The 17808-nt window shown below is 38.8% G+C and overlaps 1 protein-coding gene across 1 annotated transcript; it reads left to right on the top strand.

The window, feature by feature from the left end:
* The first annotated feature begins 9092 nt into the window (after positions 1-9092).
* On the top strand, positions 9093-16563 carry LOC146328459 (cytochrome P450 2F3-like). Its single transcript, XM_084717484.1, has 9 exons — positions 9093-9327; positions 9466-9628; positions 11112-11261; positions 13154-13314; positions 13485-13661; positions 14805-14946; positions 15071-15258; positions 15339-15480; positions 15902-16563. The coding sequence occupies exons 1-9, from the start codon at positions 9094-9096 to the stop codon at positions 16081-16083; spliced, it is 1539 nt and encodes a 512-aa protein (XP_084573610.1). The 5' UTR covers position 9093; the 3' UTR covers positions 16084-16563.
* The last annotated feature ends 1245 nt before the right edge of the window (positions 16564-17808 follow it).

Below are 17808 nucleotides of genomic sequence, written 5' to 3' on the forward strand. Positions count from 1 at the left end.
TTGATGTGATAACAGTTATTATCCATTTGAATAAGTTATAATTAAGTTTGTGTTTGATAGTAAGAGCTGTAATCATTCTAAGTTTCTTTTAATCTTTTTTATTTCCATGTTTCAGTCCCACACACACAGTTACATGTAGCTGAGGTCTCCAGTTACATTATTTCTGTCTGCTGAGCTGCACTGTTGGAAGGAGCTTTAATCATTTTGTCCAGGAAGTTGTGATGCAGCAATCGCAACAATTCACCTAAATACAGGTTTCAGTTTCCAAATTAATGCAGTACTTTACGGATCCTCCACTACGCTGCAGAAGGCTGCCGTCAAAAAGGTAGCGCTTTCAAGCTAGCCACCTCACAACAGCATCGGTCTCATCTGCGTCGTCTCTACACTACGAGCAACACAGTGCTGTCATTCAGGAAGGGCTGAGAGGATGACTTTAGAACAAACATACAGGCTGTGGCCTTCTGTCCAAAAGACAGAACAAAAGACGCAGTTTGATGACGTTGTAAAGTAGCATGGACTCATGGAAATTCTTGTCTTCATTGTAAAAAAAAGAAACACTATAGCTGATGACAAATCTATCAGACTTCACTCATGTTCATGGACGAGATAAAGTAAAAAGTTTTATTCATGTTATGCCTAGTCATTTTGATTGCTTTGTACTATACAAGGAAACTATAGCTTATAAATACCAACAGAAAATATAACTTCTTCTTCAATTAAAGTTAAAGTTGTGTAAGGGTGGTTCCTGCAGGTGGTTCTCTCTGCAGAGGTGAAATACTTCATGGTAAATGCAGCAGCAGCATAGTCAGTCCATGCATGGCGGCCATCAGCTGTCAGTTTATCAGTTTGCACCAATAGAATACTTCCCTAGTAACCAACTATCATAGCAACCATTAGCTAATCATAGACTCAGAACTGACAGCGCTGTTTCTGGAGGCGTGTGCAGAGTTTAATGTTTTGACTGCAGGGTGGAGCTCTGCCACACAGACCCCCTGCCTCAGAAATCATAAAATACACTTAAGAGAACTCTCAGAGTTCTCATGATCTTCTTTATGTTTTTCTAATAATTTCAGTCAAGTTCATATACATGAATATTTGGGATGTTTACATGTAAACAAAGAACATGTTTACAGTTCAATCATTGTGTGCCTCAAAGTAAAATGAGTCTATGTTCAGTCTGGAGGTTATTTCAGATAAAATAAAAAACAAATCTGCATTCACGGATTGAGTTATTTCCGCAGGGTTGTTGTGAAAAACAATCCTGTGAAATAAAGATTAAACTGTGGGCAGTGACTGAGTTCAGGATAACAGTCAGTGTGATTGTCAGTTCTCAGTCAAATCTATCAAACCTCCCCTTTGTTAGTGACACGAGCTGCAGCATCACTCGGCCTGATGTGACTCTATGGAAACAGTCTGATGGAGGTGCAGACAAGAGGAAGTGATGGTACTTCGCTTCCCATCAGTGAGAAAATTCTGCTTCGGTTTCAGATCTCACCAAACTCTCCACAGATTTTCCACATGTTCAGAATTCTTTGCTCAGACCTCTAATGCTTCACTCGTCTCTCTCAACTGTCCGAAACCAGCAGAGTCACTTAGTACACGGTTAAAGACCTGCTTCAGTTCAGTTGTAAGGTACAGTTTCCTCCCTTTTGATAAAAAAAAAATGGTTAGAACTAGTATTGTGAATGCTCCATGGGATCTTCCTGTCTATGATGTCATCCTTCATGGTGATGTCAGAGGATGCTGTCAGTGAAGTAATTAGCAGGATGAAGCAGGTCCGGCACATTTTACCAAGCTATTTCAATCCTGTTCCCATAGTCTGTCCCTGATGACAAGTTTAATCAATTCTTCTCTTAATAGGACCAAACAGAGAAACTGCACCCAACGCTCAGACAGATTAAAACCAGCATCACAAACTTAGAAGTGACTTTATGATTTAAATTTTAATTCTCATTCTCACAATGTTGTGGAGGTGTGTGTGTGGTTAGCAGTCAGCTGTGGGGGATGGTTCATGAGAGTAGTGTCAGGTGAGTTAATCAGCACAGCTGATGCTGCAACTTGTTTCCTGATTTGATTCCTTCTCATGCAGCAGTAGCTGGTCCTCAGATGACTTCTGCTCCCACAACAAAGAGGAACTCTGAGGAGCTGAGCAGAGGACATGTGCTGCACGAGCAGAAACATGCTGTACATTGTTGAGTTATGTTGTGGTATTTGAGCAGGAGTCATCAAATAAAAGTACCTGTGTGTCTTTGCTGGGGGAACTCAGAGTGGAAACGACTGCTATTGTTATTATTATTATTATTATTATTATTAAAACTTCCTTTATCAATCTTTGAAATATTGCTAAAGATAGACCCTTTTTAACTCTGAAAGATGCAGGACATACAGTACCTACATCCTGTCCCCATCAGCTACATGAGCCGCGTCTCCCTCGATGTCGGTTGGTTTGTAGATGGGCGTGTCTGACGTTAGCATGTTGTCACTTCAGTTCACTTCCTCTCTCTCATCCTCTTGGAAAATAATTGAAAAGCGACTGAGTTCTTTCCATCCAGTCTTCTGTCATTTTTTGACAGCTGAGTGAACCTTGTTTTTAGCCTTGCAGTTGCTGATGATCTGCAGTCCCTACCGACTGGTTAAGAGGAGTCAGCAGTCATGAAGGTTATATAAAGGTTTCATATGGGTTTTCAAAAATTTTGAATCACTGCAACCACAAGAGGTGCTTCAACACACAGTCATAAGTGTGCACAAAACATTTCAGGCTGATGTGTCCAATAGGATGTGAAATTAGCTGCAGACAAGCTGAGTGGACTCATGATCTTTCTGGAGGAAATCACAAAATCATATTTGTGCATCACTAAATGTTCTTTTCCTCTGAAGAAACAAATATCGTACTGGAAATTTGTTGGACCTAATAATTTTGCTTCCTGTGAACTTTAATGACTGAAATGTGATCTAAAGGGCAACTGGATAAAATTCAACTTGTTTGCTAAGACTTGCATGTTGGTCAATCTTTGTAATTAGCAAAATGAGCTCATTATCAGGATCAATAAAGAAGAAAACCAAAAATTATCACAGACTTTCACACAGACTGGTTTTCCATTTTAATGTTAATGAACTACATAGTGGATATAAAACACTGTACAGGAGAACACTTTTACACATCCTTATTGGCATATTAATCATCAACACCATGTTTAATGGAGAAATGTCTTATTTGATTTTTTTTTTTATTCCTGTGTTGTTAATTTACTATTAGCTGGGTTAAGTAGGTAGCTCATTTTCCCCTGTGGCTGAAATTTCAGAGGGCGAGTAAATAAGGAACAAAAACTAGGCAACACAATAAAAACAATAAAGATGATAATGATAGTAATCCTAATGTGAGAACAGGACACATAATATGCATCATAAAGTGTAAAGTGGATTATAAAAATTGTAAAAGGTAAATGTGTAGAACAGTGCAAACAGTGCCATAGACAGAATACATAAATAAAATGGAAGTAAGAAATGCACAGGACGGCAAAAACCTAAAAAAAAAAAGCAGCGCAAGCAAAGTCAGCGTGTATGTTTATTATTTCAAAATGTTAAATCATTAATAAAGTTTGGGGCAGTTAATTAGCACATTATGCTAATTATTAAAATTCACCAAAATTCAGCTTTAAGCAACCAAGCTTATCTCCTCTGCTAAGCCTGCAAATGATTTTCTAATCAAAAAGTTCACAGGAAACAACATTACTGGGTTTTATACAGGACACACAGGGGTGTCCATTAGGCAGAAGAAGTTCAAGAATTATTGGCTGCATCCTGTCACCTCCACAAATTCTAAAAGATCCACATCACACACAAATACTCTTCAAATAATTTAATGATACTAAAGTTTAAAAGTCATTATTTTCATAGAAATCAGTATCACTTCTTGTTTTGCTGTCTGTCTCAAAGCAGCACTCACCTCTCAAACAGCCTGTAACAGTGTTGCTTGAATTTGTTGCCATTTTAATGATGAAAATTCGAAATAGGAGAATCCCATAAAACAGAAGTAAGGCCCAGCTGGAACCACAAATTGAGTTTCCTGCCGTCACTTTGCATTGATTTCTGTGTAATGAGGTCCTTCCGCTTTCAGTAACTTAAACTCAATCTCCTGCTGCCACATGGGGATGCCAAAGTGGGCAATGGTGGCCTAAAGGTTAGAAAAGTGAGTTTATTTGTGGTTCAATCCCCCAACCAGCAGGATAAAACTGGGTGGGGAAAGTGAAAGGCAGCACTTGCCCCTCCCTCATAAACCCCAACTGCTCCAGTGGAGCTGCTCAGCAGATCAGACTGTGGTTCTACTGAGCAGCTTTCAGGTGTGATCATTCTCAGTGAACTTATCCTGAATAAATAAAGTGGCTGTTTGGTTTTTTTTTTTAAGTGCAAAAATAAAGAGTAGAAAAATCCAAGTGCAACTTTGTTAACAGCCTGCAGCCTGACGTCTTCTGTTAAAAAAAGCAGAGGGTTGAAATGGTGGTTGTTTATTGGAGCAGTCATGTCTGTTGGTGTCTGTTATCTTTAATCTACAGCACGCTGAGTTGCTTTGTCGTCATGCTGGGCGACACCCTCCTGGTGACACTGAAGGAACTCATCCACCCATTGCTGCTCCTCCTCTTAGCTTTCTTGCGACTTGTGTGGTGCTGAACACCCTCTTCAGGCTCAGCTGGGCTCTGAAGGCCTTGCAGAAGAGAAAATAGATGAGAGGGTCCCGGCAGATGTTGAGAACCGACACCATTTCTTAGTATACTTCTGATCTTCTCCTGTTTCACTGCTTCATGTCCATCAAACTGAACTGAGAGTCTGAGGTTTTTTACTGTCATTAACTAGTTGTAGTTCATTAACAGTTTTTTGTGATTTTTTATTTTTCTGGGATCTTTTCAGATGAATTGTTAAATTCCAGGCATCAAGACCTCCACTGTAGCCAGCTGCAGGTTGCAAGTATGATGAAACTCTTTTATTGACTGAAATCTGGATTCAGATTCTGTCTTTACTCAGTGTTCACTATCAAAATTAAGAGGGAAGAAATAATGGAGCTGAAAACAGTTTCTTCATCATGGAAATCAATCAACCATCAGGCAGCAGCTATGAGTAAAAGATAGAGTAGTTCTTCCAGGAAAATGTTGCCTCTGCAGCAAAAACTTCTCTGTGGCACCCTGACTTCAATAAAACCCTTCAGACTTAAGATTCAAACACTCATCTAACCGCATGTAGTTTTCTTTGAAATTGTTACAACACTTGTTTTTGACTGAAGTGACTCAGAGTGACGCCAAACGCCCACCAAAAGACTTCATAGTAAAACCACGTCTCACTAACTGACTGTAATTTACATACTAGCATTAGTGAACTTTACAGGTGCTAGGAGGTAGATTTTAGTACATGAACCAGGAGAAGTGTTCCCCCTGTATCCAGTCCTTCAATCTGTCAATGTCAGTCTGAAAATTTAACTCTCAGCAAGAAAGCACCTAAGATTTTTTCCCAAAAGTAGGGATGGGTATTGAGAACCTGACTGGTCAGTATGGAAATATCTCCTAGACAAACAATACTGCTGTCAGTCTTTATGTAACACTACTTGATCGGTTGATGGAGCAAAATGTTCAAAAGTATGCTCACTATACTAAATTTTATGAAAATGCAGTTCAATGCACTGACTAAGGAAACAATTTAACTAGTTATTTATGCAAAGAATTAAAATAACTGTTTGATTTTTCACATCTTGTCATGTCCTGACTTTGTTTTTTCACAGAATTATGGTGAGTAGTGAATAAGAGTACTGATGAGAAGACTTTGGTTTCACTAAAACTAAAAACAATACCATCCTCACCCAAAGCCGTTTCTTTAAAGTTGGACTTTTAGCGTTGGTAATGGTCAGAGTACCACAGGGATCCGTCTTTGGCCCCCTGCTTTTCTTCATCAACATGTTACCACTAGGACACATAATCCACAAACACTATATTGGCTCAATTTTTTCCACAGATGACACACAGCTTTATTTCTCTTTTTCACCAATGAATGACTCTCACCTTTAACTGAATGTAGAAAAATCTAGGTGTCATTTTTGATAAGAACCTTATTTTTAGTGAGCATGTGAAAACAGTTGTCCAGTCCTGTTTTACACAGTTAATGCATTCATCACATCCTGTTCAGACCACTATAACTCACTGTATTCATGCTTAACTGAACATAATCGTTCCAGCCTTCAGTTAGTTCAAACTGCTTGACTCGTCACTAATTCTGATTATGCACATAACCGCAATTTCAGCTTCATTACACAGATTACCTGTGTGGCTTAGAATGGATTTTAGGATTTTAATTCAGCTTTAAGGCTTGGATGAGACTGGTCTCTGAGTATATCGATGACGTCTTTATTACATATGAGTGTAAGTGTAGCCTAAGATCCTCTGGTGGGTTCCTCTTAGAGAACCCAAGATCTAGACTGAAAGCCAGGCCACCAGGTCTTTGCTATCAGGTTATACTCACCATTGCAATCTTGTGCAATGAAGTGGAAATTACCGTCATGCATCTCATCTTTGTTAGTTTGGCCCAATGACTGGCTTTCCCTACAAGTCTTTTGTGTTTATTACACTCATGATTTTTGATTGATGAGTATCATTATGGAAATGCTTGCTGTAAATAAGTAAAATAATAAATAAGTGCGTAAATAAATTCAGGTGCTGTTGAGACCTAGTAGGCCGTAAGATAAAAGAGGAGGAAACCCATTCCAACCTTTCCCCTGCTCTGTTTTCCTGACATCATTGTATTGTTTGCTAGCAAGACAAAAAAAGTTAGCCATATTGTTTGCTAAGTCCAAATGCGTATTTTCCCCCACAGATCTGCTGTATATTGACATGTGAAATATGGCAAGAAAAGACACCAAATCAAATTTGACATGAACAAACAAAAACTCAAGCATCTTTAGGGGAAAAATATATATGCACGACCCTTCAAGTTAGACACAAAAGACACAGTTGGTGCTAAGAGAAGCAGACAACCAAAACAGTTGTGCTGAACTGACCACATGACGATTTATTTATTTATTTATAGTTCATTTAGCAGGAGCAATAGACTGTACATGCATTACATGCTGAGAGCTCATTTTCATCTGTAGTTGCAGTGGTGGCCACCATTGATGCTTAGGTTGCAGAGACAAAAAATCTTTTATAGTAAAACAAAACCAGCAAAAAACACAATATGAAAAGAACAAACAACCACCCTGACACAAACAACTGAAGAACAACATTAAATTCCCTCTACAGGGTACACACACCCTCAGCAATCCCAACACCATTAGAAAAGAGAGCTCATCAGTACGAGAAATTACCAGATGGATGAAGTGATGCATGTGAAAATCTGAAGAGTGTGTGAACGCTTTGTTGGAGTGCTTATCGTATTTATCTCCGTCTCCTCGGCCACACTCTTTTAATCCTTATCTCGTTCTGATGGTGGTGTGTGCAAAGTATGTTACATAACAGGCTGAGGCTCCACTCACAGACTGAATTTACTGATGTACAACATATACAGTATGTGATGGCAAATTACATTTTCACCGGAGTGCAGCATGCACAGTAAATTATCTCAATGATGATGATCAGTATATTCATTTATTACCCTGAAATGGTAATGCAGCTATAAGCACTGCATTAAATGCAACATTTTGTTTAAATACATAGTGTATTTTTATTCATCAAATAAATTCAGTCTGTTCAGAGGATGTATTAATAACTTATAACATCATTCATCCCTGACACAAAAATGTCCTTACAAATAACATGAAAGCTTTATGTTCACTTGACACAAACACTCATCTTTTGTGAGACAGACTTAATTTCTTTATATTAAGTTGACAAATTTAGATTTTTGAGTTAATTTTTACTAAAATGCATTAAGTCAATATAGCCTCATTATTTCAAGACCAATTAAGAACACATACAATGTGCACATGCCATATATTTTGATTGTTGAATCAACTATCAAATCAACAGGTTATATATATATGTACACATAATGTAGTAGTATTATAATATAATAGTTTCTTGAAAAAAGCAATTAATTTGTGTTCACTGCACATAACAAAAAAACAAACCATTATTTCAATAAGAGCTGCAGTGCAAAAGTTTTGCTTTCCTAACATAAAACTGCAGCAAGTCATCCTGTCAATGTGTTTTTTTCAGGCACAACATATTTGCAAAATTCCCAAAGTGCATTGAGAGTTAAAACTCCAGAAAGCAGCCTTCAAGCTCAGTCTGATGACAGGGGTTAGATCTCAGTATTGATTTTGGCAACTCAGGGCTGTGTCATGGCTAACCAAGCTAACAGCAGTTAAAGGTTAGCTATGTTACTTTAGCTGTCATTCCATAAACAACCTTGGTACTGTATTATTCCCTGTCAGTCTTGAAGGCTGTGTTCGTCCCGATGACAGGCAGCGTTCACTGGGAGGTTGATGATCTCGGTTTTGTTGCCCGCTAGCATCAGCTAATGGTTAAAGTTAGCTACATTAACAACAAGAAAGCTAAAGCCATCTGTCCATCTGTCCAGAGGACATCAGAGAGGAAACCAGACAGTCTTTTTCCATAGAATATGATCCAGTGTCACCCAAATCAGTGAATAAAGATATAAAGTTGTGTTTTTGAACTGTGAGGCCTCTTCCTTTAATTCTCCATGTGGAACCATTTCACTGGAAGAAAATTTAGTCACACCGAGTGCAGGATGAATCATCAACAGCTTCTAATGCTTTGCCAGAAAAGAAAAACTCTTATATACCATTAAAAATACAGAGAATAACTACAAAACTTGACATGTGACATATAGTGCAATGCATATGTGATAAAAACACTTAAGCATCTTTTTATTTTGACTTCATGAGAACTTTAAGATGTTTGTGGACAGGAAGGGGCCAGCAATATTACCAGCCAATCACTGCAGCCATTGAGAAGTTGCACAGTAATAACCAGGTGAGGGTGCACAGAGGTAAACAAGAGAGTCACATGGTTCACCTGCTGCCTACTGCAGCGCTGCTGCCAACTCCCTGTTAAATATAAACACAGATAATCAATTACCAGTCACAGAGTGAAAATGGGTATAAAGGAAGACCTGTTGACCAGTGAAGAGTCGAGAAGACAAAGTGTGACGACCATCATGGACCTCTCTGGGACACTGATCTTGGCAGGGCTAATGTTAGCTCTGCTGTTGTTGTTTACTGTGAAAAACAGAAGAAAGTATCGCTTGCCTCCAGGACCCACTGCACTGCCTCTCATAGGAAACACGCCACAGCTGGAAAAAAAGGCACCTTATAAAAGCTTTCTCAAGGTGAGTCTGGGACAAATAACAGAATAATTACTGAGAGCAAATGCCTCCTCATTATTTGAGTTTTATTGTATATTGACTTTTTGAAATTAACTTAGCATCAGAATGTTTATCACCCTAACAGATCATGTCTTCTTCCAGCTCAGTGAAACCTACGGTCCTGTGATGACGCTGTACCTGGGCTGGCAGCGGACAGTTGTTCTGGTCGGGTACAACGCGGTGAAGGAGGCTCTGGTGGACCAGGCAGATGATTTCACAGGCAGAGGGCCGCTGCCTTTTCTGATGAAAGCTACCAAGGGCTACGGTGAGACGACAAGACACTTCTATATGTCAAGGGAGCAGTTTGATTCCTTCATGCCTCTGTATTTAGGAGAGACTGCAGACTGTAATAAGTTTTGCATTTCTCTCAGTTTTTGAGGGACTATCAGGATTAGACCAACCAAATCTTTATATATTATACTTACTACACGTATATGACATATTGTTTACAATACTTGAATGGAAGAAGAGTTGCAACTGACTCCAACCCCAGGGATAGTTGCAACACAATCAGGGGTGGTCTTCACTTAAAAATACATAAAATTTCATTAATTTACTTCTGCTTTTCATCTCAGTAAGAGTATTCTGTTAATATGCATTGTTTTACATTTATTCATTTTTATTTATTTTTTAATATTTATTAAAGAACAGTTATTGAGTTTTGTTTGTTTGTGTGTAGAACATACTTGAATCAATGTGCAGGTGTTACAGATGTTATTCACCCAATATATACATACATGTAAGATTCACAAAATATTAGTTTTAAAATGATTTTGGTTTATTATTGGATTGGATTATTGTTCCTCCAGAGTCTATGATCAGAGCTGTATCCATAGCAACGGTCTGTTCTTCCAGCTTTTGTGCGTGAGAAATGGATGCATACTAGATTAGCAAGAATTCCCGTGTGCGCACTGTGAGCTCACGGACTCTGAGGCAGACGGCTCGAGCAAAGCACTATAATTTTGTCCACAAGCTTCATCTGCTATTTCATCAAAGAATTCATTTCTGAGAGCTTTTTAAGCGAGAAATCACCCATGAATACTTCAAATATTGGCAGTTTTTACAAAAATGAATGGTGAAAATGTATATTATTATACATAATATTATGCATTGTTTCAGATGTTTATACATGTTTGCTATGTTTAATATCCTTGTTTAGGATGATATTTGAAAACTAGACTGTAGTTAATATGATTGGATGAGTTATAATGTTATTGGCTATAAAATGAAAACATGATCTCTTTTCAGTTATCCTTATGACCCCTATTTGAACCACTGTGTGACCTGAATTATAATTTAATCAGTCCTTTTTTTACCAGTTAGAATACTTTTATAGCAGATGGTCACACAGTACAGTAGCTTTAATTCGCTGGGCCATCTTTAATTTTAATATTTATTTGACCATAATTCTTTATTCCCCTTTAAATAAAAAAAACTACAAACTATTATTATTTCTCCCCTCCCTTTTTATTAAACAAATCTGACCTAAAATAATACTGGAAAATATAACATTTAGTGGAAGAGATAATGTTTATTTACATCTCTATAGTCATGTGATGTGAAGAAGTGTTGCTTGAGTATACTTCAGTGTGAACAGTATGCGGTACACACTGATTGAGTATCTAGGCATTATCTGAGTGTGTGCAGTACGTGTGATTTGTTGCAACCGTCCCCTGTTGCAGCCTTCCCCGGTCTACCCTACATGGTGTCTCCATTTGGTTCAACGGCCACATTTTTCCTTTTGTCAGGTTTGGGGATCAGTAACGGGGAGCGCTGGCGCCAGCTGCGACGCTTCACTCTGATGACCCTCAGAGACTTTGGGATGGGACGCAAAGGGATGGAAGAGTGGATCCAAGAGGAGAGCGGCCACCTGAGAGCCCGCATAGAGACGTTCAAAGGTGTGTTCTTCGGCTGTTGTTGTAAGAACACATATTTCACATGAGGCTGATGTGACAAAGGACTAATCTGTCAAGTTAAGTTAATCACAGCTTCAGTCCCGGATGGGTTCTCACGCCAAATGTTTCAGTACAGCAAATGAAGAATGACCAAAGCTGTCAATCAAACTTTACTTCTGAGAACTGAGACATTGAGAACAAAGACAACACATTGACAGCCACGTGAAAAGTACAAAATACACGTAACAGACATAAAAATAACTATATCATAAATGAAATGATGAGAGTGTGGAAGCTTTGTTGCTTCCTGTGTGTATTTATCTCTCTTGCTTCAGCTGTGCTCTTTAATTCTTATGTCCTTCTGATGGCAGTTTGTGCAAAGTAAACAGAGAATATATTACATAACCAGCTGAAACACCGAAGCTTAACACAGCTTTGATTCACTTAGATACCAAATGGTGCACTTTAAAACACTTTTTGAACAAACAGCACGTTGTTCATTTGTCATCAGTGTGAATTTTATTAGTTTACAGTCTGTGTTGATTGATACAAGTTAATGATTGAAAGAAGTTGGTAAAATTAGAAAAGCTGCGAGTTGCGACAGAGAAACCTATGAACCAGACAGTGAGTAGGTGTTGACATAAACACATTGCACATAAACACATAATTTTGCAGTCCCAGCATTTTAACTAAAAGTTTGGTTCAACTTCACAGAACTTGCAGCAGAAACAAACCCGACATAGTTTGTGTCCTCAGTGTGTGTTGTGTGAATGAGAAAAAAAAAAATCTGAAGGAATCATCATATTTTGATCATATGCACAACACTGGATTTTTGCAGATATCCAGTGCACACATAAATTCATAGTTCTTTCTGGCTGATCACTGACACTGACATTTGCATATTTTTTTTTTTATCTAATTGCAGAATACATCAGGTTTCTCCTGTATCAGAATAAACATATTATTACGCCTGCTCTTACTGTGATGACCCACTGGCAGATGCAGACGTAAAATGACGGCTCTTAAAATGGGCCATTAAATTGTCAGTGTTGAAGGAATGTGATCTGATTCCTCCTCACATGACCAACACTGAGGAATCATTGCAAACAGCAACTTTGCTATCCCTTTCGAACCCTTCAGAAAAACTTGGGAGGCCTCCAAATCCAAATGTAAATAATTATACGGAAAAGCACAAAACGTGATGTAAAATTATATTTCCTCAATCTGAAGTTGCTCATCAGTATTTGGAAAAAGTCAGCTCCGTTGATACCTCGACAGGGTTAAAAAAGGTCACATCTATCTTAATCAATCAATTAGTTATTGCACCAAGATTATTCAACTGAAGGATATTTTTATACACTTGTATATCTTTTGATTTATAAAACGTGTTTTTCATTGTCTGATTTCTCAAAAATTGCCCAGTTAAAAGAGGGGTGGTGGGTTTCAGACTGGTCATAAAACTTCCTAAATACCAATATTAAATAATTTTGATGTTTTGTAGGCACAATGACTGCACTGCCAATAAATATGACTTCAGGTCTAAAACTTGCACACTTCTGGTCTTCTATCCAAAAACCGATACAGAGACAGATATAAATAATGATGTCTCAGTGCACCTCCATACCACAGACATACTTGTGTTGTGTGCTCATAATTAAAACATCATCTTTTCTGTCTGTTATACTGACAGAAATATCTATTTTGGACAAAAAACAATCTTTAATTTCAAAGCTTTTATCGGCCTGTACCTAGCCAATAATACTTTGTATCTCTAATATTTGTAAATGAACATTTGGCATCTTCTCAGTAGTGTTTCTAATCTCTCCACCATCCCTTTTTTCTTCTGATTGTTCCTTTTAACATGAGTCTAACCGTGGTTTCTTCCTCTCCTCCAGCCAAGCCTTTCGACCCTACGTTTTTGTTGAGCTGCACCGTGTCCAACATCATCTGCTGTATGGTGTTCAGCCAACGCTTCAGTTATGATGACAAGCAGTTCCTGCGCCTCCTCTCCATCATAGCAGAGGTTTTAAAGTTCAACAGCAGCCCTGCCGGTGTGGTAAGTGGAGGCGGGAGCCTGAAAGTCAGGGGCTGATGGTCCTCCAAATACAAATCCATGTTATCATATGGTGTCATCTTCAAGACCGTATTAGGGAGAAATTTAGCATTTTTATATTTTTCTCTCTGAGGAACAAAGCTGCATGTGTGCTGTGTGTTCCCCTCCCTCAGATGTACAACACGTTCCCCTGGCTCATGGAGCGTCTTCCCGGCCCCCAGCATTCCATTTTTGTCCATTTTGAGGAGCTGAGAAATTTTGTCCAGACAAAGATCCATGAGCACAAAGAGACACTGGATCCCACCTCCCCGAGAGACTTTATTGACTGTTTTCTCATCCGAATGGATCAGGTCGGAAAGAATTGTTTTCTTGGTGTAGCTGTGACTGATTTCGAACATTTCTGGAATAAAATAGTTTAATTATGCATGTAATTTTAAAGGTACAGTGTGTAAGATTTAGTGGGATCTGTTTGCAGAATATCCCAGAAATGGAATAAAATATTCATATGTATGTTTTCATCAATGTGTTTAATCACCTGAAAATAATAATGTGCATCTGTTACTTCAGAATGAGCCATTGATATCTGCAAATGGCAGGGGTCCTCTTCCATGGCGGCTGCTATATTACACCACCATGTTACTACAGTAGCCCAGACTGGACAAAACAAACACCAGCTTTAGAGAGGAGCTTTTGTTTTTTGTGTAGGAGGTTCTCTTGCATGTTTGGAAGGTGATGATGAGGAGCATGTTTGCAATCTGCAATAGATGCCTCCAAATAATACACACTGGTCCTTTAAAGGGATAGTTCTGATTATTTTACGTACTTTATGTAGATACCAGTTGGCACGTCCCCACTTGAGAAGCAGAGAGGGACATCAGCACTTAGCAAGCTATGCAATAAACTGCTATTTATTTTAGCCACTTAAAAAGGTATCACTCTCTCCAAACAAACCAAACTCAATAGGCAAAATCACTGATTTTACCTCGCAGAATACAGGAGCTGCTGGTCTATTGCTGCCTTGATCTGTTAGTTAGTTTGTGTTATTGTGTGACTTTGGTGAATCCAAACTAACCTTTTTAACACCAAAGTCACACAATAACACAAACAAACTATCAGCAACTCCTGTGGTTCTGCAAGGTAAAATTACTGATTTCGCCTATGGAGTTGGGTTAGTTTGGAGAGAGTGATATTAACTTTTTTTTTAAGTGGCTAAAATACCTTTTGTTGCTGACCTCATCCACAACAGTACTTTGCTTAATTTCTGTGCTGGCACCCCTCTCAGCTTCTCCAAACTGGAGGTGTGTTGACCACTGTAGGTAAGGATTATCAAAAAGAGCCTCATACAGCCCCACGTCAAACAATCTTAACTATTCCTTTGAGAAAACAAAAGTCCAAGTGATCCCCTGTCACCTGATACTTAAAATGTATATTAAACTTTTGAATTTTGGCTCTGTTGTTCATCTTATACCACTTTTACCTCTTTGTCCTCTCAGGAAAAGGACCTTCCTACAACTGAGTTCCACTATGACAACTTGGTGTCCACCGTGTTGAATCTGTTCCTGGCAGGAACAGAAACCACCAGCTCAACTATCAGATATGCCCTCAGTGTGCTGATCAAATACCCCAAAATACAGGGTGGGTCCCCTGACTGAGGGCACAGGCATCTTATTTATTGTGGTCAAGAGCTGAATAATCCTGTCCCTGCCTAAAGACATTCATATTAACAGAGTGGAAACTTTTTTTGCTTTGTCACGTACAGAGAAAATGCAGCAAGAGATTGATACTGTGATCAACCAAGACCGTGCTCCTAAAATGGAGGACAGGAAGTCTCTCCCCTTCACAGACGCAGTCATCCATGAGGTGCAGCGTTTTCTGGACATAGTCCCCTTCAGCCTCCCTCACTATGCTCTCAAGGACATCTCTTTCAGAGGATATACCATCCCCAAGGTATTCTTGACTCTTAACATCATATTTATTAGAGGAAAAAAAAAGGATTATTATCCTAATGTGATATCTTGTCTCAATAGGACACTATAATTTTTCCCTTGTTGCACTCTGTGCTGAAAGAGGAGAAGCAATGGGAAACTCCCTGGTCCTTCAACCCACATCACTTCTTGGATCAGAATGGCAACTTTAAGAAAAATCCTGCGTTCATGCCATTTGCTGCAGGTAAAACAGTCTGCAGAAGCAAATAACACTCTGATTTTTGTTTTATTTTGACTCAAAAAAAGAACAACAGCCTATTTCAGGCTACATGACAACATGGGCATAGGCATCAGACGCTCACATGCAATGCATCCTGCCAGCATGGCTCTGTGAGATGCAGAACAGGCTTATAGCACACACCGGGGAATTTATAGCTTTAATTGACCACATTTAGCATCAACACTGATTGAACATCCACATAAAAAGTGCTGAATCTTCCCTTTAATAGTTTGTTTGTGAGTGTGGTTTGTTTGTGACTAAGCAGCCAGTCACTTTGTGCCGTACGGTATATCTTCAGTCATTGCACCATATCAGTCAGAATTGATTATGTTTTATCTTCTCTTCTGTTTTATCTAGCTTTGTTTGTGGTTGTGTCTCCTTACAGGGAAGAGAGCCTGCGTTGGCGAGTCTCTGGCTCGTATGGAGCTTTTTATCTTCTTAGTGTCGCTGCTGCGGAATTTTACTTTCTCCTGTGCTGAAGGCCCAGACAGTATCAACCTCTTTCCAGAGTACAGCGGCTTTACCAATATGCCTCGCAGGTACGAGATGATCGCCACACCGCGGTGAAAAGAGCAGATCCACCCTGTTTACATTCTACAATAGTCATTCCTAGAGACTGTCTCGGGTCAAAGGATATTTTATTTGGGTCCCTAAATAAATAAGAGTATGGAAGAAATTCTGCACATTTAAGATTTATATCTGCACTACACCTTTTACAAAGCATTTAAAATGTGTGTGTTGTTTTACTGATGGGAGGAAAAAACTAGTGCCTGTTAATTCTGTCTGTAAGTTTGTGAAACACTGCTCTTCAAGATGCACATTGTTTTATTTTCATGCAGAAATGTTTGTTGTACAGCTGATGTTTGTTGTTTCCTGGCTGATGTAGCAGACAGACCCAACAGATTATGAAACCCCTTTTGGTCTTTTGGTGTGTTTGGTTGTGTTTTTTTTTTTTTTCATGTGGATTTTAATCAATTCTTGATCCCTGTGTTAATTCTGAACATGCTTTCTTACACGATAAAATTAAACGTATTACAACTATAAAAATGATTTGCTGAATTACTTGTATAAAACTACTAAGACCTTTCATAGAAATGGCAATAAATCACTTCAGAAAGAGAAAGGTACATTTTCAAAAACAAAGTCCTTGGGAAAATGTTAATTCCACATTTAGACCTATTTGTTTGTTTGTTTATTTTTGTTTCTAAATTTATTTTAATAATGTTACTTGTTATCAAAAATCAAGCACTGCACGATTGTTACAGTCTATGAAAGAGTTTAGAAGAGACCTCTTGAGCAGCGAGGAGACTAAAGGAAGACAAAGAGGGATCTTTTCCTGCAGAGAGGGTAATGGAGTTTTCTGCATCATTACTCTCGGCAGGGCTGATTTAACTCTGCAGTGGCTGTATAGAGAGATTAAACGAGAGAAGTATGATTTATCTCCACTAAACAAACTAGAATGAAGACAATAGAAAGAAAATAGAAGAAAATAACACTCTTCTCAGCACTTACTACAGGGGTGTGACTCTTGCAGGTCTCATTTCTTTTTTTTCCAAGGACAATCAATCAACTGCAATTCACATGACAGCATACTGGATTTCTCCCCAAAGAGTTGAAGAGCCCATATTGTATGAAGCACTCAGCTCCTCTAAAGTCCTGTAAATAAACTGAGGATAAACTCAGGGGCCTCTCACACATACCACGTTTGGCCCAGTTAAAACAGGCCGTGGCTCATTTGCCTGGTTACTGACACATGGACTCTGGTCCTGTTTGTTTGTGGTGTGAAAGCAAATAACTAGCCACAGGATTTTATTATGTAATTTCACAATTTCAAAGCCTGAACTATATAATTCATATAATTGATATGTATAAGCCATGTGTTTATGTACATAGGCTACACACATCAGCATGAGTATTTTCCCTGATTAATAGGTCAAAAGCTGTTGTTGTACACTCTGTGTACTTTGTCAGTTCATTAAGCCCATAAAACAGTGTGTGACAACAATCCCACAGTAAGATGTAACAGGCATGAAAAAATCAGGTGAAGGGCAGTATTTTTCTGATGCCCTTTTTCTTTTTTTCCCTCCCCCTCTCTCTCTGAAAGGGGGAAAACAAAAATCTTTCTGGTTATTCTTTCCTTCCTCTCACAACTTTTCTGCAAACTCACTGTAGGAAGCTATGGGGCTGGCAGTTGCAGTGCTGCAGCAGCAATGCCGTCTCTGTGTGGACACTACATGCAGTGCAGCGACGTGGCTGTCACACACAGGTGGACAGTGAACTGGAGGCTACAAG

Source organism: Lutjanus erythropterus, chromosome 4 (genome assembly GCF_056507025.1).
Source record: "Lutjanus erythropterus isolate fLutEry1 chromosome 4, fLutEry1.hap2, whole genome shotgun sequence".
Classification (NCBI taxonomy): Eukaryota; Metazoa; Chordata; class Actinopteri; order Lutjaniformes; family Lutjanidae; genus Lutjanus; species Lutjanus erythropterus.